This window comes from Amblyraja radiata, unplaced genomic scaffold, assembly GCF_010909765.2.
Source record: "Amblyraja radiata isolate CabotCenter1 unplaced genomic scaffold, sAmbRad1.1.pri scaffold_4_ctg1, whole genome shotgun sequence".
NCBI lineage: Eukaryota > Metazoa > Chordata > Chondrichthyes > Rajiformes > Rajidae > Amblyraja > Amblyraja radiata.
The window spans coordinates 456,168-481,235 of NW_022630571.1; the positions used below are offsets into that span (position 1 = coordinate 456,168).

General features: G+C 43.5%; 1 protein-coding gene across 10 annotated transcripts in view; it reads left to right on the forward strand.

The window, feature by feature from the left end:
* tsc2 (TSC complex subunit 2) overlaps window positions 1-25,068 on the forward strand; it is a 96,518-nt gene that overhangs the window by 59,546 nt on the left and 11,904 nt on the right. For 3 of the 10 annotated variants that reach the window (XM_033016788.1, XM_033016787.1, XM_033016792.1), the window contains 10 exons: window positions 1,614-1,775; window positions 3,274-3,429; window positions 5,503-5,615; window positions 9,430-9,675; window positions 11,721-11,927; window positions 12,770-12,838; window positions 17,419-17,582; window positions 18,836-19,341; window positions 23,491-23,569; window positions 24,962-25,048. In XM_033016788.1, coding sequence (XP_032872679.1) covers window positions 1,614-1,775; window positions 3,274-3,429; window positions 5,503-5,615; window positions 9,430-9,675; window positions 11,721-11,927; window positions 12,770-12,838; window positions 17,419-17,582; window positions 18,836-19,341; window positions 23,491-23,569; window positions 24,962-25,048 — 1,789 coding nt within the window. The remainder of the gene's footprint in view (window positions 1-1,613; window positions 1,776-3,273; window positions 3,430-5,502; window positions 5,616-9,429; window positions 9,676-11,720; window positions 11,928-12,769; window positions 12,839-17,418; window positions 17,583-18,835; window positions 19,342-23,490; window positions 23,570-24,961; window positions 25,049-25,068) is intronic. The other 7 variants (XM_033016789.1, XM_033016793.1, XM_033016790.1 and 4 more) reach the window with 4 other exon arrangements.

A 25,068-nucleotide genomic window follows, 5' to 3' on the forward strand; every position in this document is an offset into this window, starting at 1 on the left:
CAAGAATCTATCTCTGCCTTAAAAATATCCACTGACTTGGCCTCCAGAGCCTTCTGTAGCAAAGAAATCCACAGATTCACCACTCTCTGACTAAAGAATCAATGGTCGTTGTGGGCCAAAGGGCCTGTTTCCATGTTGTATCTATAAACTAAACTAAACCATGTCAGAATGATTGAAAAGCAATTTGGGATGGGCCATGAATACTGACATTTCTAGTAATGTCCAAATTGGGAGTAAATTGCACAGATTTTTTTTTAATGTCGGAACCAGGATTGAAATTCCCCCTGACAATAAAAGTTGGGAAACTTTGATTGAGAGTCATGCAGCGTAGAAACAGGCCCTTCGGCCCAACTTGCCCACACCGACCAACATGCCCCATCTACACTAGTCCCACCTGCCTGCTTTTGGCCTATATCCCTCTAAACCTACCCTATCCATGTTTCTTATACGTGCCGATAGTACCTGCCTCAACTACTTCCTCCTTCCATACACACACCACCCACCACCATTTCCAGTTCGTCTTTCAGCCTCATTAAAAATAGTGGCTCAAAACTATGGCCGCTAAACCTTTGGAGAGATGTTGGCTATTCTTGGATCTCGTAAAAGACAACCACTGACCACAGATCTTAATACAGCCACGTACCAATAATTCAACTGTATCTTACTCTGGAAACGTAATGTTAAAATAATATTGAATTACCGTGTCCTAAATTTATCAGGACTTGTAAATCTGCTTTAATTTGTGGTTAATCCTGGCTTGCTATATTATGTGATGATGCATCAAGTTACTGGCTGAGGGCGGCACGGTGGCGCAGCGATAGACCTGCTGCCTTACAGTGCCAGAGACCCGGTTTCAATCCTGACTACGGGTGCTGTTTGTACAGTTTATACGTTCTCTCCATGACCGCGTGGGTTTCCCTCGGGTGCTCTGGTTTTCTCCCATACTCCAAAACCTACAGGTTTGTAGGTTAATTGGCTTTGGTAAAAATTGTAAATTGTCCTTAGTGTGTATGTAGGATAGTGCTAATGTAACAGGGATCATTAGTCAGCACGGACTCGGTGGGCAGAAGGGCCTGCTTCCGTGCAGTATTGCTAAACTAAACTAAAACTTTCAAACATAGGATTCATTCAACCGATTACAATAATTGATAGAAAAATATCACAATTTTTAATGTTATACCTATTTGTAATCAAAGGTAATAAATGATCAAATGCATCAATTTTGTAATTAATAACTCAATTTTGCTAGTTTAAAGATCCAAGACCTTCTAAAGTAAATTTTTAGTATAACACTATGTTTACATAAGAAATACCTAATTTAAAAGTGTCAGATCTAGCCATGGTCTTTGTTATATATGATAGTATTATTGGAATGTTGCAGTTTGTGTTTTGAAACCACGTCCTAGGTTGATCTACTTTTAATATGATTCTGAAAAAGGTCAAAGCTTTGCATTTAAAGAATAGTTTTGAAATCTTGTACAAGGGCACATTCTGAATGCATGCTTGAAATCACGCGAGAAAGATAAATGCCATTGAGGGCAAGAGCAAATAGTTTGGTGGAGTTTTCATTGCAATGTTCTGGCTTTTGACCTGGGAACTTCTCATTCTAATAGAATGCAAACCTCTGTTACGAGTTCTAGTTTGGGATCGTCAGACGAGAATTCAATGGCAGATGCGGAACACAGTCTAAAAACTGTGCACCTTGAACTTACCGAAACGTGCTTGGATATGATGGCTCGATACGTTTTCTCCAACTTCTCTGCTCTGCCCAAGAGGTTAGTATTTCCACCACTAAAAAAACAGTTAACCAGTCCCACAATTATATATCCCTCATGGGATCACATCGTTCCTAGCCAACCATTGGTCTCTCGGGGAACCTCATGCCGGACGTCATCTGATTTGTCCTGCTATTTTCTTGCTTTGAAGTTCCTCTCACCCCCCCCCCCCCCCATCAGTCTGAAGAGAGTCTGAAGCCCCGATCTGAAATGTCACCTATCCTTTTTCTCCAGAGATGCTGCCCGACCCACTGAGTTACTCCATCATTTTTTTTGTTTTACGAAGTCCCATGTAAATAGGGTTAATATTGTCACTTGTATTGAGGTACAATGAAAAGCATTATTTTGCACGCTATTTAATCAGACCAGATGATTGATGCTAAATATAACTCCAGCACTTGTGATTTTGTTTTTGGAACGCGGCATCTGCAGTTCATTGTTTCTGTATCCATCTATCACTTGCTAGGCTTTGTCCTGCCCTATCTCTCTTTTACAGCTTTCTCCACCCTATTACAATCGGTCTGAAGAAGGGCCGCAACCCAAAACTCCTCCCATCTATTCTCTCCATAGGTGTTGTCTGACCCGCTAAGTTACTCCAGCACTTTTGTTAAACTGCTTGTCTTAGTTCTATTGGATCTGCTGTGCACAACCAGTGTTTTCCAATGGAACATCTTGGATCACCAGAAATTCAATAGGGAATTCAGCTGATATTAACCAAAGCGTAATGAGAATGGGGTTGAGGAGAATGGTGTTGCTGCTTTTAGGGAGGAGCAAGAGAAGCAGATGAGGAACAATGGAATAGAGGGCCATGACAATAGATTTAGATAAGAAAAGACTGTAAAAGGCTTAGATGGAACATAAAATGCCAGCATAGAGTAGTTGGGCCAAATGTCTGTTTTATGTGGTCCCATGTAAATAGGTTTATTATTGTCACATGTATCGAGGTACAGTTAAAAGATTTGTTTTGCATGCGTTTCAATCATGAGATAATACAATACATAAATACAAACAACTCAAACTCAAACACAATAGATGGAGCAAAGGGGAAGATACAGAGAGCAGAATATAGTTCTCAGCATTGTCGCGCATCAGTTCCATAGACAAAGTCCAATGTTCACAATGGGGTAGAGGTGGACTGGACAGTACCCTAGCTAATGGAAGGACCATTCAGAGGCCTGATAACAGAGGGGAAGAAGCTGTTCCTGGTGGCGCAGTCTGGTGGTGCGCGCTTTCATGATTTTGTGCCTTCTGCCGGATGGGAGCAGGGAGAAGGAATGACGGGGTGGGACAAGTGACGTCTTTCACTATGTCGGCTGCTTTTCCGAGGTAGCGTGTAGTGTAGATGGAGTCAAAGGTGGACTGTCTGGTTTGTGTGATCACGGTTTTCTGATAGCTGACTATTGATTTTCTTCAACATACAAATACTGATCATGCTTTACAGTGTTTCCTTTCATTCATTTTCATGAAGGGTTTTTTCTCTTTATTGCTTTCTTTTAAGGTCCCCTATAGCAGAATTTCTCCTTGGTGCAGGAAGGAGTAATACGTGGCTGGTTGGAAACAAGCTGGTCACAGTTACCACCAGCAGTGGTATGGGAACAAGAGCACTGATGGGTTTGGATTCCTTGGAGCAGAAGAACACTGAAGAAACAACTAGGTATGGTACAACCCTCTCCTTAGCTTAGAGCTTAGTTTAGAGATGCAGCCCCACCGAATCCACACTTACCTTCGATCATCCATTCACACGAGTTCTATGTTATCTCACTTTTGCATCCACTCCCTGCACACTAGTGACAATTTACAGAAGCCAATTAGCCTACAAACCCGCACGTCTGTTAAGCTGAGGGAGGAACCCAGAACACCTGCAGGAAATCCACACAGTCACAGGGAGAACGTGCAGACACCATGTAGACAGCACCCGGGGTTAGGATCGTACCCGGGTCTCTGGCGCTGTGAGGCAGCAGCTGTGCCACTGTTCCGCCCTGTGCTCTGCTGAGATTGTAGCTTTTGTGTAAAATACAATGTTTGCATGTCATTGGTTTTATCCCAAAAATTGTCACAAAAAGTAATGCAGTGTTATCATGTTGTAGGGTCACAGGGTCCAGAGAAAGACCCTTCGGCCCAATGTGTCCATGTTGTCCAAGGTGTCCATCTAAGCTAGTACCTGTCATGTACCTGTCCAAACCTCTTAGCACCATTGTTATTGCACCTCCCTCAACCATTTTATCTCACTGCTCATTCCATATACAATCCACCCTCTGTGTGATAAAGTTGCCCCACAGCTTCCTGTTAAAAACTTTCCCTTCGCAGCTTAAAACCTGTGTCTTCTAATTCTTGATTCCCTACCCTGGGAGAAAGACTGTGCATTTACCCTGGCTACGCCTTTCATGATGTTGTATACCCCTGTCTCTTATACTCCAAGGAAGCCTACCCAACTCACTCTCTGGAATCTTGGCAATATCCTCGTAAATCCTTTCTGCACTCTTTCCACCTGCATGGCATCTTTCCTATATCAGGGTGACCAAAACAAAACACAATATTTCCAAGATATGTCCAAGTCTGAAGAAGAGTCATGACCTGAAACGTCACTTGTCGATGATCTCCAGAGATACTGCCTGACCCGCTGAGTTACTCCAGCATTTTGTGTCTGTTTTTTATCTACAATATTTCCAAATGTGGGGCTCATCAATGTCTTGTACAAATGCAACATAATGTTCAAACTATTTTCAATGCTCTAACTGATGAAGGCCAGTGTGCCAAAGCTTTCTTCACAACTTTGTCTGCCTGTGATGCCACTTTCGGGGAACTCTGTACTTGTACTGCTATGTGTCTCTGTTCTACAGCACTCCCCAGGGCCTGCGTTCACTTTGAAAGCCTCACCCTGGTTTGACTTCCCAAAATGCAAAACTTCACACTTATCTAAATTCAATTTGCTATTCCTTAGCCTATTTACCCAGCTGATCAAGACATCTCTGTATTTTTTGATGAGACCACCTATTTTAGTGTCACATGTAAACTTACTAACCATGCCTTGTACATGCACATCCAAATGATTGATCCAGATGACAAACAACACCGACCCCTGAGGCACGCCATTAGTCACTGTCCTCAAGGCGTATAAAGAACCTTCCACCATTACCCTCCGCTTCCTACAATCAAACCGTTTATGTATCCAATTAGCCAGTGCTCCCTGTGATCTAACCTTCCAGTGCAGCCTACTACCATATGGAACCTTATCAAAGGCTTAACTGAAGACCATGTAGACTACATCTCCTTCCCTGCCTTCATCGACCTTCTTAGTTATTACTTCAAAAAAACTCGATCAAATTCACATGTCGTGATCTCCCATACACAAAGCTGTGATGCCTATCCCTAATCAACCCCTATCTTTCTAAATGCGTGTATATCGTATCCCTCAGAATTTCCTTCAGTAACTCATCCACCACAGATGGCATGCTTACTGGTCGAAGTTCTCAGTAAGGGCAGATTTATTTTTGTCATGATCCGACATCATGTCCAGGTCCACCATCGATTTTCCGGCAACTGGTGGTCCGACTTACCCACCTCAAAGCTATGCTCTCTGGTGTTTGACATTCCCACACTGGGAGAAAGGTTTTGACTGTCTACCGTCTCATCATCTTCTCATAACTGACTCATAATTTTATATACTTGGTCTATAGTTAAAGAGAGATCAGAATGTTCAAGGTAGATTTACTGTTTTGACTCTAAGGTTGGATTTGTCGATGCAAGTAAAGACAACACAAGAAGCCCCTGCCAAGTTGGAGTCTCAAGCCAGCCAGCAGATTGGAAAGGCAGCTCGCTTGCGAGTGAGATCCGTATCAGGTGAATGTTGCTTCTGGGACATGACGTTTAAAAATTATATATGACCAGATTTACGTTTGGCCAGTGTCCTACTATAATTATTGTATTCATAAATCTTAAAATCTGGGTACTTTGGTTGCATTGATCAATTGATGATTCGTAGTTTGATGTCTAGGTACATAATGGACTAGTGCTACTGATGTCTCGTTGATTACTGAACCGTATTAATCTAGTTTAGTAACAAAAAAGGAACTGCAGATGCTGGTTTATACCAAGGATAGATACAAAGTGCTGGAGTAACTCAGCCGGTCAGGCAGCATCTCTGGAGAAAATGGATAGGTGATGTGTTGGGCCCCTCCCCACCTATCACCCCCCCCCCCCACCACAATCAGTCTGAAGAACGGTCCCGAAACAAAACGTCACCTATCCATTTTCTGCAGATGCTGCCTGACCTGCTGAGTTACTCCAGCATTTTGTGTTTTTCTTTAATTTAGTACAGTTTTTAGTTTAGAAATACAGTGTGGAAATGAGTCAGTGCCAACCAACAATCACTCGTGCACTAGTTCCATCCTACACACTAGGGATAATTTACAGAAGCTAATTAATCTATAAACCTGCACGTCTTTGGAATGTGTGGGGAATCTGGAGCACCTTGAGAAAGCCCACGTGGTCACAGTGAGAACGTACAAACTGCGCACAGACAACACCCGTAGTCAGGATCTAACCCACGTCTCTGAAGCTGTGAGGCAGCAACTCTACCTATGCCACCTATTCAGTATCAGTATCAGTATTTCTTTAATATAATTTCACTGAGTACTCGCATACACAGAGGAAACGAAAAAACGTTGCTCAATCGGTTTCCATTCAGTGTAAAAATAAAAACAAAAAGGATAATACATAGAGCTTTAAAACAAATTTAAATTACCATTTTTAAAAGGCAAGTAGGCCTAAAAATTAACAATATAATAAAAACAGTCATTCTGATCGACAGTGGCTTCACAGTGGCTTTACTTTGACTGGTGCCTAACTGTCAAAGTATGGGCGCGGTTGGATGTGTGGATGAGCGATATTTTGGGAGGGGACAAAGTCCTTTAATCAGCCTTATTGCCTGTGGGAAGAAGCTGAGGAGCATCCTGCTGGTTTTGCAGCTGATGTTCCTGTACCTCTTCCCAGATGGCAGAATGGAAAAGGTGTGATGTGATGGGTGGTAGGGGTCCTGGATGATGGAGATGGCTCTACTGATGCTCCGCTTCTTGTATATCTCCAGCAGGAAAGGGAGTGGGGCACCGATAATCCTGCTGGCGGTCTTCACTATCCTGTTTAGTTGAGTTTGTTCATAAGCCTTGCAGCTCCCGAACCAGGAAGTGATGCCGTAGGTTATTATGCTTTCAATTGTGCCCCTATAGAAATTCTGAGACATGTCCCCAAATTAAGATGGAAGGCACTTATCAAGTCGTGATAAGCTTCCAACTCCAGCAGTTTGAACAATTTGCCATATCCTTTTAAAAATAATTTTAAACTAAGAATGAATTTTCTTCGAAGCATCTTAGCTAAGATAATACATTTCGATTCCTTTTAAATTTTTCTTGGATTTTATTTCAGCCATTTGATTTAGTATTTTTAAGAATCCCCTAGCCCCTATATTCTATATTCATGTAACGATAGGGTGGTCCAGCATTACTTATCTACAGGGAGATGAAGATTGTAGAATTGTGAAATAACAAATTCTGTGAAACATTCTGTTCTGTTAAAGCAATTAACCATATGGTGCCAAAATTCATAAATTATACGTGGGATCATTTCAGAGTAAACTAAATTGCAACTGAGAAATTAAATTATTTAGCCCCTTGAATCTATTCCATCCTTTGAATTAGTCCATGTCACAAGTTCACAAGTTCGAGGAGCAGAATTAGGCCATTTGTAAAATTATGGCTGATTTATCTTTCACTCTCAACCCCATTCTCCTGCCTTCTTCGCATATCTCCTGACACCCTTACTAATCAAGAATCTGTCAACCTCCACCTTAAAAAGATCCATTGACGTGGGCTCCACAGCCATCCGTGGCAATGAATTCCGCAGATTCACCACCCTCTGCCTAAAGAATTTCCTCCTCTTCTCCTTTCTAAAGGTATGTCCTTTTATTCTGAGGCTATGGCCTTTGGTCCTAGACTCTCTCACTAGTGGAAGCATCCTCTCCACATTCACTCTATCCATGCCTGCATCTTAACTAGCCGAGGCCATCTCAGTTTAATACTTCAATAAAGGTTTGCCCAACAATAGCCTGTTGTGCTTGCAAGTGCAAAAAAAATCAAAGAGCAGTGGAGGCTGGTGGAATGTAATCCTCTATATCTCTATTGAGATGGGCTGCACAGCAGTGCAGTGGTAGAGTTGCTGCCTTACAATGCCAGAGACCAGAGTTCGATCCCAACTACAGATGCTGTCTGTACGAAGTATGTACGTTCTCCCTATGACCGTGTGGGATTTTCTCTGTTTGCTCCGGTTTCCTCCCACTTTCCAAAAATGTGTCGGTTTCTAGGTTAATTGGCTTCGGTAAAAAGAATAGTAAATTGTCCCAAGTGTGTAGGATGGTGCTAGTGTACGGTTTCTATGTTTCTATGTTAACCCACTTTTGCATCCACTCTCTACACACCAGGGACAATTTTACAGAGGCCAATTAACCTACAAACCTGCACGACATTGTGGTGTGGAGGAAACTGGAGCACATGGAGGAATCCCACGCTTTCACAGGCAGAACATACAAACCCCAAGCAGACAGCACCTGAGGTCAGAGTGGAACCTGGTTCTCTGGCGCTGTGAGGCAACAGTTGTGTCACTGTGTCAGCCCAGATCCTGTCCCTCTCATCGTCACTTAACGATGACATCTGGTGCGGATTTACATGTTGAGAGCTCCTCTCCAGTATTTCATCGACAACCTGCATAAATAAAATCTGGCATGTTGGTCACCATCCAGGTTTCTCCATTAAGGTGAAATTTGTATTTAGTTTAGTTTAGAGATCCAGCAAGGAAACAGGCCCTTTGGCCCTCTGTGTTCGCGCTGACCAACGATCCCCATACACGAGGGGCGGCAGGGTTGTGCAGTGGTAGAGTTGCTGCCTTACAGTGCCAGAGATTCGATGTTCGATCCTGACCACGGGTGCTGTCTGTACAGTGTTTGTACTTTCTCCTCGTAACCTGTGTGGGTTTTCTCCAGGTTCTGCGGTTTCCTCCCACACTACAAAGACGTGCAGGTTTGTAGGTTAATTGGGTTTGGTAAAATTGTAAATTCCCCATAGTGTGTGTAGTATAGGGGATCGCTGGTCGACGCGGACTCGGCGGGCTGAAGGGCCTGTTTCCGTGCTGTATCTCTAAACTAAACTAGCACTTTCCTACACATTAGGGAAGGGGGAAAGATTTAATAGGAACCTGAGGGATAACTTTTTCAAGCAAAAGATGGTGGGTGTGTGGAACAAGCTGCCTGAGGAGATAGTTGAGGCAGGTACTATCGCAATATTTAAGAAACATTTAGACATGGATAGGACAGGTTTAGAGGGATATGGTTCAAACGCAAGCAGGTCGGACTAGTATAAATGGGACGTTGGGCAGTGTGGGCAAGTTGGGCCAAAGGGCCTATTTCCATGCTGTATGACATTATGATTCTGCCTGCACATGATCCGTATTCCCCCATTCCCTCCATATCTACGTGCTTATCCAAAAGCCTAACAAATGCTATTTAAAGTTCTATTTAAATATCTAATACACCGTGGAGCTGTATGATTCTATGGCTACACTACTATGCAATTGCTTTCTCTAAAGTTGGCTGCTTCTGTTTCTCCAGGTGGTCATGCTCTCCACAGCGATTCAGTTCAGAGTTTAAGTCCTCTGGTGTCGCCCTCGGAGTCCGAGATCTCCGCTCCCTCTGTGATGGCAGCTACAAAAGGATTGGAAAACCGCAAATCACTGCATCGGGATGCAGCCCCCTCTAGTGGCCAGCCTCTCTCACAGAAGGAAAAGGCCAACCTGGCTGAATATGCCTCAGTCCTGACTCAGGGATGGGCAGAAATATACATTCGCCGACCCTCGGGTACGATCATCGTATTGTGTTGTGCTGCCACGATTGTATGTGGATCTAATAAACCTTTATTGGTTATGAATTGAAAGAAGGTTTCTATCTTCAGAAATGGAGAACGACTTTGTCTGAGCAAGACAAGTGTTTTGATTGTTATTGAATCTCATTTTAGAGTCATATGGCACAGAAACAAACTCCTTCGGCCCAATTTGCCCATGCCTGACCACATTTACGCTAGTTCCACCTACCTAGGTTTGGCCCATATCCCTCTAAGCCTCTCTTCCTGTTGTGCCCCTCTTAGGGCAATCTAGGGTGGCTCAGTGGTAGTGCTGCTGTCTTACAGCACCAGAGACCTGGGTTCGATCCTGACCTGGGGTACTGTCTGTACGGAGTTTGTACATTCTGTGACCGCGTGGGTTTTCTCTGGTTGCTCCATTTTCTCCCACATTCCAAGATGTGCAGGTTTGTAGGTAAGTTGGCTTCTGTAAAATTGGCTCAAGTGTGTAGGATAGAACTAGTGTATGGGTAATCACTGGTCAGCGTGGACCCTGTGAGCCGAAAGGCCTGTATCCATGCTGTATTTCTAAACTAAGCTAAACTAATTATTTTGCCAGAAGCATAACTGGCAATCTGTACAACCATTTATAGCTGTTGCTTTAATACTGTTTCCAAGAAATTCACCCAAGGGCAAATGCAAATTTAGTTTAGTTTAGTTTATTGCCACGTGTACTGAGGTACAGTGAAAAGTTCTTATTGCTAACCAGTCTGCAGAAAAACTATACATGCTTACAATCAAGCTGTCCACAGTGTATAGATATATGATAAAGGGAATAACCTTCAGAGCAAGATATGTCCAGTAAAGTCTGATTAGAGATAGTTGGAAGGTCTCCAATGAGGTTGATAGTAGCTCAAGACCACTATCAAGTGGTTGATAGGATGGTTAAGTTGCCTGATAACAACTGGGAAGAAACTGAATGCTTGTTTTATTGTATGCCTGACTTTTCAGACAGCAGTAAAGTTAATTTAAAATATGGAGCAGGGTGTGATATTGCAATTGCACCCAATTCTGTAGGTTAGCTGTCAAGAAAGTTATAAAAAAATACCCTCCACTTGTCCATGTTGCCCTCTATGAGAAATAGTGGTTTGGAAATGCAAGTGGCACTAAGTCAGGCCATGGAACCTTCCTGCTTCCTGCCTGTGTTTACAGGTCCACATGAGCAGCCTCCACCATAGCCAGAGAGAGATACAGCGTGGACACAGGCTCTTCGACCCACTGAGTGGGTACCGACCATTAACCACCCATTTACACCCACCCTACATCAATCCAAATTTTAACTCCATCCACATGCTCATCAACTCCACCCAGGGTGTGCCACTCACCTACATTCAAGGGTAATGTACAGAGGTCAATTAACCTACCAACGTGCACATCTTTGGGAAGTTGAAGGCACTCTGAGCACCCAGGGCAAAATCTCACGGTTACATGGAAAACGTGGAAGCTCCACAGAGACAACACTGACGGTCAGGATTGAACTTGGGTCTCTGGCAGTGCAAGGCAACAACTCTTCCGGCTGTGCACCTTACTTCATCTTGTGCAGCCTGAACAACTTTCTCCCTTGCGCATATTTTGTTGAAAACTAATAATTTTACTCTTAATTTCCTGGTTATTCCCGATTGTTGAGCAATTATGAATTGAAGGGAAAAAAACCACAAAGTGCTGGGATAACTCAGCAGATCAGGTGGTATCTCTGGAGAACATGGATAGGCGGCCATTTGGCTCCCAGCCCCAAATGTCACCGAGTCTGAAGAAGGGTCCCAACCTGAAACATTACCTATCTATGTTCTCCAGAGATGCTGCGTGACCCGCTGTGTTACTCCAGCACTTTGCGTCTACTTTGTAAACGAGCATCTGCGGTTCCTTGTGTCCACGTTAGAATTGAATTGAAATTAGAAACATTTTTTTTAAATAAATCAACTCTGTTGCACATCCTAACAGGAAAGTAGGCAGCAAATTATCTTGTGACATCTGGTTTAATTGTACTTGCATTGGTACCTTGTAGGTAATGCAAGCTGGCTTCTGTGTCTGGAGAATCCACCAAGCCCATTTTCTTCCGAGATAAACAACATGCCCTTGCAAGAGCTGTCCACTATGCTGATGGCTGTAGAGAGAGTGACGGACCCACACCAGCAAGCATCTGGTCGATCAGAATCCATGCCCTGCCCCAGCTTAACAGCCAAGCCACCAATACTTCAGCGTTTCAATACAGGTGAGTATGTCCCATCTCTTTTCCTAAGCATGAGCTGAATCTTCATGTGCTGCTCCTGAAATTCATCTTGGAGCTGGGCGAGGCAGCATCTGCAGAGAAGGAAACGGCCAATGTTTCAAGACAATTATCTTTCATAAAAATTGGGAATGATTAGAGATATTAGAATGCAGAGAAAATTGGGAGGATAGGTAAGAACGAGTAGGCAGATTTTTTGTAGGTGGGAGAGATTAAGTAACAAGAGGGGTAATGGTTCAAAAGTAGAAGTAAATGATGATGGGAAATAGAAAGTGAGACAAAAAAAAAGACAAATAAGTGCTGGAGTAACTGGAGAGGCCAGGCAACATCTCAAGACCCGGGATCGATCCTGACTCCAGGTGCTGCCTGTGCAGAGTTAGTATGTTTTCCCTGCGTTTTCCCCGGGTGCTCCGGTTTCCTCCGTCATTTCAAAAACGTGCAGATTTGTAGGTTAATTGGCTTTGGGAAGTTGTAAAATTGTTCCCAGTGCATAGGATGTTGTTAGTGTACGGGGTGATCGCTGGTCGGCACTGCTGTAATTTCTACATGGTGAAACCAAAATGTAAAAAAATGACCTTTATTAAAATCTGACAATGTGCACTTTAACCACATATGATTTATTTCTATTACAAATCTCAAATTGTGGAGTACAGAGGCAAATAAATAAATAAATTATGGCTTTTTGTCCCAAACATGGAGGGCACTGTAAATAGCCTTAGTAAGAGGGGTTGTGTAGCTCTTGTCATTTGGGCCTTTGCATTTTGCATTCTGTTAAAAAGAATTTCTCCCATGCTTCACACGGCCACTGATTTCATTTCCCTTTGCAGTGGCTTCTTTCTCTTCTATGTGCCAGACAAGCTGTCGAGGAGAATTGCACAGGAGCATTTCCTGGGCAGGTACTTGCCAGCACCCTCAAGGGCGCCCTTGAATCATTAGTATCCATGCATCCCGTGCTGTTTCATAGTTCTCTATGTGTGTGTGGCATATGTAGCTCTTTAATTAGCTGGAGTAGCATGGTATTCCAGTTGAAAGTGGCTGCTGCTTTGCAGCACAGTTCTGACAAGCTTACGGCGTTTAAACACTTGTCAAAAAAAATTTTCTTGCAGTTTGCTTACTAACAAAAGGCTTAGTTTCATTATTATCTGGAAGTTGAACTTAATCAAGCATGCCCTTCCAAATGATTTTGAAGTAAATTGTTCTCCTTCATTATCTGCTGCAGTTTCCAACACTTAGTCTTGTGTGGTTATTTGGGGATGTTCTCACATTCTCAAAGCCTTGCTGTGTATGCATTCCTTTATACTTCATAACTCCCAGTAGATGAAAACTTTGGTTTGTAAGAATGTAGAAAGAAAGAACTGCAGATACTGGCTAATGCATAGGAGAATACAAGATGCTGGAGGCATTGAGGACTCTCTAATTTTAAGTAACTTTTACTCACAATCTTCTCCCTTCTAAGTACTAAGGCAACCTTCTTCAATGTCCTTGCAGCACAAATTTTGGTATCATTCACAAATGTACTAAATTTGGCACATATTCTCATCCAAATCATTAATATATATATGATAATCAATGGAGGGCCCAGCACCGATCCCTGCAGTACACCACATGGTGGCAGGCCTCCAATATAATGATAAAGACTTGACCAGCAGCCTCTGACTCCTTTCTCCAAGCTAGTTTGGAATCCATTTGTCCAGCTCTCCCTGGATCCATGCGATTTAACCTTCCAGACCTGCCTATTATGCGGGACCTTGTCAAAAGCCTTGCTAACGTCGATGAAGATATTGTCTACTGCCTCACCCTCATCAGTTCTCTTGGTGTTCTCTTCAAAAAACAATCAAATTTGTGAGACGTGTTTTCCCACATGCTCAGCTATGCTGACTATTCCTACTCAGACTTTGCCTTTCCAAATGCAGATAGATCCTGTTTATTAGAATCCCCTGCACTAACTTTCCCACAGCTGATGTGGGGCTCATTTCCCTGGCTTGGCCTGGCAGCCCTCGAGTCTGCTCCACATTGGATCATGGCTGATCTATTTTTCCCTATAAACCCCATTTTCATGCTTGCTTGCTGTAACCTTTGATGCCCTTACTCATCAAGAACCTGTCAATCTCTGCTTTAAAAATACCCAATGTTTTGGCCTCCACCGTCATCTGCGGCAATGAGTTCCACAGATTCACCACCCTCTGGCTAAAGAAATTCCTCATCATCTCCATTCTAAATGACAAATGAAGACAAACGTGCCAAATACTGCCTTCACCACCCTGTCTGCCTGTGTACTTGTTGAAACAAAGAACTACAGATGCTAGTTTATACCAAAGGTAGACACAATGTGCTAGACTAACTCAGCGGGTCAAGCAGCATCTCTGGTGAAAAAGGAAAGATCACCTTTCAGGTCGGGATCCTCCTTCAGACTTGGCTGAAGATGGATAGAATTGGTTGAGAGAGATATGGGCCAAACGCAGGCAGGTGGGACTAATGTACATGGGATATGTTGGTCAGTGTGGGCAAGTTGGGCTGAAAGGCCTGTTTCCACGCTGTATGACTAGGATTCTATGGGTCCCGACCCAAAACATCACCTATCGTTTTTATCCACAGATGCTGCCTGACAATAGACAATACACAATAGACAATAGGTGCAGGAGTAGGCCATTTGGCCCTTCGAGCCAGCACCACCATTCAATGTGATCATGGCTGATCATCCCCAATCAGTACCCCGTTCCTGCCTTCTCCCCATATGCCCTGACTCCGTAATATTTTTAAGAGCCCTATCTAGCTCTCTCTTGAAAGCATCCAGAGAAACTGCCCTCAGGCAGAGAATTCCACAAACTTGTAGTATAATTTCCTTATTTTGAGTAAAATATAGGAAGTAAATGAGAGGTTGGTGTATCAATTAAAATTAACTTATTTAACAGAGATAGACCCAAAATGCTGGAGTACCTCAACAGGGCAGGCAACATCTCTGGACAGAAGGAATGGGTGACTATTTAACCAGATGGTTAAATCATTACATTCCATGGAGTACAAGCCTAGTTTCAGTATTGACATTTTATTAGATTGATATTTTTAATAAGCTATTTGGAAGGGTAACAAGAATCTTGTTCTTCCAATCTCATACTTATGACAACACAGAAGGCCATTCAGGTCAACATGCACATTTAAAGGGAAGAACAGGATTAATCTGAAACATTGGGGCAGTATGGTAGCGCAGCGGTAGAGTTGCTGCCTTGCAGCTCTAGAGACCCGGGTTTGGTCCTGACTACGAGTGCCGTCTGTACAGAGTTTATACGTTCTCCCCATGTCCGCATGGATGTTTCCCGGGTGCTCTCACACTCCAAAGGTGTGCAGGTTTGTAGGTTAATTTGTTTCAGGTAAAGATTGTATATTGTCCCTAGTGTGTAGGATAGTGTTAGTGTACGGGGATTGTTGGGTGGCGCAGACTCGGTGGACCAAAGGGCCTGTTTCCGCGGTGTATCTGTAAACTAAACTAAACTAAAAAAATCAAATCAGTTATGAAGTTAGGAAATACTTTTATTTTAAGCTGTTCAACGTGATCCAGCCTGTACTCAAAAGTTGTGTGAATTTAGAAGCCTGCCATCTGTTTAAAGGTGATTGTAGTTGGAGGTGACACAGTGGTGCAGCTGGTAGTCCTGCTGCTTCAGTGATGATCATATTGAATGGCGGTGCTGGCTCAAAGGGCCGAATGGCCTACCCCTGCTCCTATGTGCTATGTTTCAAGCGCTAGAGCACCAGGTTTGATTCTAAACTCAGATGCTGTCTGTGTGGCGTTTGCACGTTCTCTCCGTTTTCCTCTGGGTGCCCCGGTTTCCTCCTACATCCCAAAGACGTGTGAGTATGTAAGTTAATTGGCCTCCTTGCAAGTTGCCCCTAATGTGTTGAGAGTGGATGCGAAAGTGAGACGAGGGATCGAAGGTCGGCGTGGACTCAGGGGGCCAAAGGGCCTGTTTCCATGCTGCATCTTCCAGTTTAATAACAATTATAGAAATTTGAAGCTGTTTTGCAAGCAGGAATTGATACTAGATCTGTGGTTTAATTTTGAATATTAAGAGATGTGGGGTGTTTATGGGTCAATATCACTTATTGACGAACAGGCAGATATTGTCCCAGTGTGAAGGGAAATTATGTGTGTTTCCCTGAAGTATAATTTTTAAATTGAAGTAGTTCACTTGATTTGCCATGGGTCAAACAAACATTTCTCATCGTATTGTGTGATTGTAGTAATTCCCAATATAAACTGGTTTTGTTGGAAGTACTGCGACATTGAAAGTCCAGGTTCAAGGAGCATAGATGATAATCATATCATTTTGATTTTTTTAATCTCCGGTGTTCCTTGTGTGTCAACCATCAAAAATGTATTTGCGCTTCCTTGCCAGTACTCCTAAAAATGCTAGAGGTTTAGTTAATCTGTGTAGGAAGGAACTGCAGATGCTGGTTTAAACCGAAGATAGACACAAAAAGCTGGAGTAACTCAGCGGGTCAGGCAGCATCTCTGGAGAGAAGGAATGGGTGACGTTTCGGGTCAAGACCGTTCTTCAGACTGATGTCAGGGGAGTGGGATGAAGAAGGGTCTCGACCAGAAACATCAATCATTCCTTCTCTCCAGAGATGCTGTCTGACCCGCTGAGTTACTCCAGCTTTTTGTGTCTATGAGTTACTGAGTTACTGCTGAGTTACTTCAGCGTTTTGTGTCTATCTTTGGTTTAAACCAGCATCTGCAGTTCTTTCTTACGCCTTTCTGGATTATCCATTTTGCTGGACCAACAAAGGTCACGGCCCTGGGGTGGGGGGGGGGGGGTGGGGGAAGATACTGGCCCGCAATGCCGGCCACAGAGGTCGGTTATGTGAACGGATCTGCCGGCTTCGGCCGGGGTGGAGTTCCTCCTGAGCCCCGGCAGCAGACGGCAAATTCGACCCACCGATCGGCTGCAGAAGTTGGCTGTATGGCGGATCTGCCAGCTCCGGCTAGGCCGGAGTTCCTGAGCCCTGGTCAAAGAGGGAAAATTCAAATTCCTGATGAGGTTGAGATGGCTGTCTCACCTGGCCCAGGCTCCACATTTTCGGGGGAACTTCCGGGGGGAGGGGGATCTTGTCCGTATTAAAGGAGGGACTGAAAAATCAGTGATGGACCTGTTTTATGCTGTGTTGAAACCAGCCTTGGAAGGTTCAGATTAGCTACATTGATAAGCCGCAAAGGTCTGAGTTAAATGTCGGAATGATGAATAAACGTAGTGCTTTTCATGGCTGTGGCTGCAGTTCTGCTTATGTTAACATCAATGTTATGTTAACATCAATATTCTGAATGGATAAAACATGCGAAACCTCAAATCATCCATCTCGAATAAGGGCTTGTCTGCTATGAAGTTTCCAATTTGCACCGCATTCATCTAAACTTAAGGAAATGTCGTTGTAGTGAGGAATGAGAAGGTGGATGTGTTCTGACGATAAACCACATTTGTAGATTCGGTTGCTGTAGCGGAGGAAGGTGATGGACTGGGCATGCACTTGAAGGCCTGTGATTCCCCTGTGGAGTCTCACGAACTCGAGGACTTTGAGGCAATGGTTTCTGAGCCGATCTTCATGCCAGCAGAGAGCCAGGACATCATTACAGCATCATACAGCAGAGTAAGTTGCTCTATTTCCTTTGTTCTTCTGTCACTGTTTTCATAAAAATCTGTATGACTAGTGTAGTCATGTTCATAAGCTCTCGGAGTAGAATTAGGTCATTTGGCCCATTGTCTACTCTGTCATTCTGATCTATCTTTCCCTCTCGACCCCATTCTCCTGCCTTCTCCTCATAACCCCAGACACCCTAGAACCTGTGAATCTCCGCCTTAAAAATACCCAGTGACTTGGCCTCCACAGCCATCTGTGGCAATGAATTCCACAGATTCACCTCACTATGACTAAAATAATTCCTCCTCATCTTTCTAAAGGTACGTCCTTTTATTATGAGGCTATGACCTCTGGTCTCTCCCACTAGTGGAAACATCATTTCCACATTCCCTATCCAGGACTTTCACTATTCGGTAAGTTTCAATGAGGTCCCACCTCATCTTTCTAAACTCCAGCGATTACAGGCCCAATGCTGTCAAACACTCAACATAGGTTAACCCAATGATCCTGGATTATTCTTAGTCCATGTACCTTATTGAACAAGAATGTAGATTTTCACCCTCCTCAGTAGTCCCAGGCACCCGTTCATTTGTTCTGAGCTGATTAACTGACTGGCACTTCACCTTCACTGTAGCGCAGCTGGTAGAACCTCTGCCCCGCAGCGCCAGTGACCTGGGTTCATGCCTGACTTTGGACGCCGTCTGTGTGCAGTTTGCTCACTCTCCCCGTCACTCTCCCCGTCACTCTCCCCTGGGTGCTCCGGTTTCCTCCCCCATCCTCAAGACATGCGGGTTTATAGGTTAATTGGCCTCTGTACATTGCCTCTCATGTGGTAAGGGAGTGGATGAGAAAGTGGGATAGAACTAGTGTGAATGGATGATCGATGGTTAACGTGGACACAGTAGGCAGAAGGGGTGGGGGGGGGGGGCGAGATAGTGGGAAGAATGGGTGCACACCGGGGTGGAGGGTTCACAAGACAATAGACAAATAGAAAGAGGGAGGGGGAGAAAGGAAAGATAGGGTGTTAATTAAAACTGGAGAATTTAATGTTCATAGTGTTGGGCAAACAAGATAATACATTGGTACTTTCATCAGATGATTATAACGTCCTAAAATCTGCAAACTTTGTTAGCGAAACTGAAAGAAATATGAAATACGGAATCATATTTTTAGTGAATTTGGGTAAAATAAAACTAATTGCAAGAAGATAAATATGTAATGAATACTAAATTATTGAATGCCAATATTTTTTTGGGCTTAAGTCGTCATCAACGTCCAGTCAGGAGGAGGAAAAGACTCTTCAGGGAGAAGATCCAGGGATAATGAGCATTGCCTCTGATAAGGTTGTGCCATCTTCTTTGGCCATTGATCCATTGGAGGAAGAATTTGATTTCAACCACGCTCAAACTCTCAACAAGTCCAGCTCTTCCCCAGAGCTTCAGAACCTCCAAGAAATGGCGGAGGTAAATGGGAAAGAGGGACTCGCTGCGAAGCCAGTGACTGAGGCAAAGCCTAGGAGTCACGCTGAGAGTATTGAAGAGGAATGTCCTCCCAATGGCAGATTGGAAACCAGCGACGGTAGCAAGCAGGACACACTACCTCCGGCAGAAAAGAAGGAACCCCCTCTGTCTCCAAACCGCTACAGGCCCAGGGGCCACACCATTTCTGACTCTGCACCGTCAAGGAGAGGCCGGAGGTCACAGCGCAATGGGGTTCAGAACAGATCGTCGGCCTCGAATGCGGAGAAGATTAGTGGAATAAACCCAAGGTAGGTAAAAACCCTCTTTGGATTCTGAAAGATGTCCCTTTAGAGCTTCATATCTGAGGAAGGATCACGAGAATGATCCCGGGGATGATTGGGTTAACATATGAAGAGCGTTTGATGGCTCTGGGCCGCTACTCGCTGGAGTTTAGGTAGATGAGGGGGAGGATCTCATTGAAACCTACCGAATAATGAATGGTCTAGATGGGGTGAATGTGGAGAGGATGTTTCTAGTGGTGGGAGAGTCTAGGACCAGAGGGCACAGCTTCAGAATAAAAGGACGTACTTTAGAACAGAGATGAGGAGGAATTACCTTTACCAGAGGGTGGTGAATCTTTTGAATTCATTGCCACAGGCAGCAGTGGACGCCATCATTTGGTATTTTTAAAGCAGTGATGGATAGATTCTTGATTAGCCGGGCATCAAAGGTTACGGGGAGAAGGCAGGCGAATGGGGTTGAGAGGAAAAGATAGATCAGCTATGGTTGATTGTTGGAGAAGACTTGATGGGCCGAATGGCCTAATTCTCCTCCTATGTCTTATGGCCATAAGTTATGTAGGGAATAAGATGCATTTTCCTTAATGCATAGAACAGTACAATTAATAGACCATAGAAGAGTACAGTACAGCCCAGGAACGGGCCCTTCGGTCCACAATGTCTGTGCCAAATATGATGTCATGGTAAATGAATCTCTTAGCTGCTTGTGATCCATACACCTTCATTCATTGCATATTGTTGTGCCTCTCCAAAAGCTTTATAATCACCAATATATTGGCACATACTTCGATTAATCATACGACAACAGTGACAAGTAGGCCAAGATAATGTTTTATTATTAATGTTTAATGTTTTATCTGTCATTCCTAACTGTCACTGTATGTCATGTTGTCACTTGCGGGTGGAGCACCAAGGCAAATTCCTTGTATGTGAATACTTGGCCAATAAACTTATTCATTCATTCATTCTTTCATGGGTACAAAACATCTGCAAAACTTCACGCATTCATTTCTATATTCATTAATGTCCTATTAAATGTATTAATATAATGGCAAACAAAAATAACATTTAAAGCCCATACTTCATATGGTAAAAAGCGTACAGATACATCTGACTAACTATAAGAGTAGGAAGGAACTGCAGACGCTGGTTTCAACCGAAGATAGACATAAAAAGCTGGAGTAACTCAGTGGGACAAGCAGCATCTCTGGAGAGAAGGAACGGGTGACGTTTTGGGTCGAGACCCTTCTTCAGACTAACTATAAGAGTCCCTGATATTGGCAGACTTTGCCCCTCCCATTCCTTATTCATGCACTTCCCATCACTGATGATATCTGAAGATTTCAGATTTCATAAACACCTAACACCCTGCCTTATCTCATCACCAGCTCCCAGCTACCTCTTGTTTCTCAATTTGTACAAGTTTCAGATTGGTCTGGTTAAATGCAGGGAAAACAGATACCACAATCTTGCTGTAAGGTCGATTCTCAGTCATTGTTTCAGGCTGAGCAGTATGGTTTGCTGCCTTGACCCTAGACTGAGTTACAAACCTCTGCCACCATTACCTTTATCTTGCCTGCTATTTGCTCCGTGGAAAGCATTTTATGGTAGGGTTTGGGAACAGTCAAGACCTCAGGAAATTGCAGAGAATTGTGGTCACAGCCCAGCCCATCACACAAACCAACCTCCCTTCCATTGACTTCTACGCTTCACGCTGCCTCGGCAAGGCCACCACCATAATCAAGGACCCGGACACTCCCTCTTCCCCCCTCTCCCATCAAACAAGCGATACAGAGGTGTGAAAATGCACACATCCAGATTCAGTTACAGTTTCTTCCCAGCTGTCATCCTATCAACAACTAGAGAGTCGCCCGGCCTGAGCTACCATCTACCTCAATAGAGTTTATTAAATGGATGAGGGATCTCGGAGTCAAACTATTCTGCTCCCACTGTTTATTCATGCATTTGATGCTCTGGTCTCAGTTAGTCAAGTTCTTGGTTACCTCTCTCAATGTCAGCTACTCTGAGTTGATGCTGGTCCTTGACTGTTCTGGCAAGATACCATGGAATGAAAGCCTGAATCCTTAGATACATTTTAATTATTTTCAGAGCTTAAAATAAAGATTAGAACATATTCAAAAAAATTATTGAAATCCATTACATTTCTAAACATTTGGTCATAGCTATCTCCCCACGTCCTTTTGGGTTAAGGACCAAGAGATTGTGAAACAATAATTAAAACTTAATCAGGTTACCAGTTCTCATGTGCTGTAAGATTTTTAAGGTAACTTGGAAGTCATTCTCTGGTGTTTTCTTATTGAATGAGTGACATTGCATGATTACATCGAGAAAGACTGTGAAACAGCAGAAGCAGCAGGGAATTGCTGAGAACAGCTTTGGCATGGTCTAGTGTAATTAGTTCAGAGATGTAGCGTGGAAACAGGCCCTTCTGCCCACTGGGTCCATGTCGACCATTGGTCACCTGCACACACTAGTTCTATGTTCTCCCACTTTCTCATCCATTCCCTGCACTTTGGAGGCAATCTGCAGAGGACAATTAACCTACAAATTCACAAGTCTTTGGGACATGGGAGGCAAACCGGAGGAAACCTACGCAATTACAGGGAGAGCTTGCAAACTCCACACAGACACGACATCAGGATTGAACTCAGGTCTATGGCACGGTGAGGCAGCAGCTCTACCAGCTGCGCCAGTGAGCCATAATAATTTCATTAACAATGTAAATTATACAGTTTCATTCAACAGATATAATGGATGCAAATAAACTAAAATCATTAAGCACTTGATTTACTTCTCTTCATTTTAATTTGTATCACTCGCCCTCTTCCAATGCAGTCGAGAGGCCAAATATGAAGTGAATCCAACTTCTTGCCTTGTATTAAAATTACCACTGAATTGAGGAGTACATGTAGGGTGAAAGGAGAGAGCAGTCTGTACTCTGTTGCCAAGGTGGGTAAGTGCAGAAATCGGAACCTGCTAATCCATACACTCACGGCCACCAGGTCTTGATTTCCAACTGGTTATAGAAGGCTGGTTAGTTGTTGGTGTAACCTGGCCCATTCTCTCCCCTGGTCGGATTTGGAACAGCTCCATCCAAGACTGCAAGAAATTGCAAGAAATCATGGGCGCAGTCCAGACCATCACACAAACCAACCTTCCTTCCATTGACTCCATTTACACCTCACGCTGCCTCGGCAAGGCCACCAGCATAATCAAGGACAAGTCGCACCCCCGCCATTCCCTCTTCTCCCATCTCCCATCGGGCAGAAGGTATAGAAGTATGAAACACACACCTCCAGATTCAGGGTCTGTTTCTTCCCAGCTGTTATCAGGCAATTGAATCATCCTACCAACAACTAAAGAGCAGTCCTGAGCTACTATCTACCTCATTTGGAGACCCTCAGACTATCTTTAATCTGACTTTATCTTGCACTAAACATTATTCACGTTATTCCCTTTATCATGTATCTGTGGATGGCTCGATTGTAATCATGTATTGGCTTTGCGCTGACTGTTTCACACGCAACAAACACTTTTCACTGTACCTCGGTACACATGACAATAAACTAAACTCAACTCATAAATTGGGAGGCTTAGGTAGGATAGTAAGAACCTTTGCTATCAGGGTGGAAATGTCAACGACTGTAGATCGTACCTTTATAGCAAGAGGGACAAAGTTCAATGGCGAGGTGTGAGGCAAGTTTTTTACGCACAGGTGTTGGATGCTTGGAACACGCTGCCATTTCCACCCTGGGAGAAAAGGTTCTGTGTCTACCCTATCTAAGCCTCTCAATTTTATACACTGCAAGTTGTTTGGTCTGGTGGTGGAGGCAGATACAATAGTGGCAGTAAGAGGCTTTTACATAGGCTCATGGATATGCAGAGAATGGAGGGATATGGATCACGTAGTCAGAGGAGATTAGTTTATCTTGGCATCATGTTCGGCACAGACATTGTGGGCTGAAGGGCCTGCTCCTGTGCTGTGCTGTTCTATGTTCCTGTGCTGAAAAACAACCCTCTGTTCTTGGTAATTCAGGAATCTCTCACCATGTGCTTGACTTATTTGAAATAACTTTAAAATAAACCTCAACTTACTCGAAGAATGTGGAAAGAAAAATGTTTTTTTTTCCCTCCCAGTTTTGTGTTTCTTCAGTTATATCATTCGCCTTTCTTTGGTAGTGAGTCAAACAAGCCACTTCTCATTCCTAAGAATGAGGTAAGTAGTTTTAAATCATTAGTGCATCTAAAATGTTGCTATAAGTGACGGGCGGAATTGAGGTATATAAAATAAGTTAATTGTTCGGATGGCAGCAGAGGTAATACATAAAGCTACTCACAGTGAGTGGAAGGACATTAATGACAAATGTTACAATCTGGAGCACACTGCCTGATAGAAGCTTATGACAGAGTGATCGATGCGTACGGATGCGATCAACCACGGATGAACAAAGGAGGAGGACTGACTGAACTTTGTTGCCTTCCACCACAGTGAAGAATGCTGTGGTGGATGTTTGTGTTAAATTCTATTGTGTATTGTGTGTTCTTTTAAAGTGTATCATTGCTGGTAAATTCATTTCACTGCACCTTCGGGTGCAAGTGACGAATAAAATTGACTTTGACATTGTATTTGTGAAGGGAAGTAGTTCAAAGCCTGTAAGGAAAGAGTAAGACAAGTTGGCCAGCTCTTTTGAAGTACAGGCATGGGTATGATGAAATGAATGGCTTCCCTCCTGTACATCTTCACATTGATTTGTCCTTGGTGTGTGAGAAACAAATAATTTTACTTGAGTCCCTGCAACCCTCATGTTTTGGTTGATTAGCATCATAGAGTCATACCACATGAAAACAGGCCCTTCGGCCCAAGTCGTCCATGCCAACCAAGATGCACCATCTAAGCTAGGCCCTTTTGCCTGCGTTTGGCCTATATCCCTAAACTTTTCCAACCCGTGGTGATTAGATAGATTAACGGAATTGATTGAAAGATACAGAATGGAAACAGGCCATTCGGCCCGTTTCCACGTTGCCTATCAATCACCCATTCACCCGAGTTTAGTGTTATCCCTCTTTTATTGTAATTGAAACAAAATCCACGAACCAGTTCAGAATTAGGCCATTCAGCCCATCGTGTCTACTCCGCCATTCAATCATGGCTGATCTATCTTTCCCTCTCAACCCCATTCTCCTGCCTTATCCCCATAAACTTTGGAGGCCTAACTAATCAGGAATCTGTCAATCTCCGCCTTAAAAATACGCAATGACTTGGCCTCCACAGCGGTTTGTGGCAATGAATCCCAGATTCACCACCCTCTTGACTAAAGAAATCCTCCTCATCTCCTTTCTAAATGTGCGCCCTATTATTCTGAGGCTGTGCCCTCTGGTCCCAGACTCCCACTAGTAGAAACATCCTCTCCACATCCACTCTATCCAAGATGAGTTACTAGTTCATGTCTCTGCTTCTGAAAGGCCGTGTGTCTGGATAAGTGTGTGACCTTACAAAATTTGCTGCAAGTCCAGTGAAAATGTGAATAGTTTCTCCTTGAATATGGTTGAGAAACATGACATGTATTGCAAGTGATAAGTCATTAACAGGCAGCTTTGTTAATCTTAGATTACAGACCGCGCCATTAAAGTCCTTGATCAGATGCCACCTTACGATACGCACAAGATTGGAGTGGTGTATGTTGGGGAAGAACAGGTACTAATATCTTCTACATC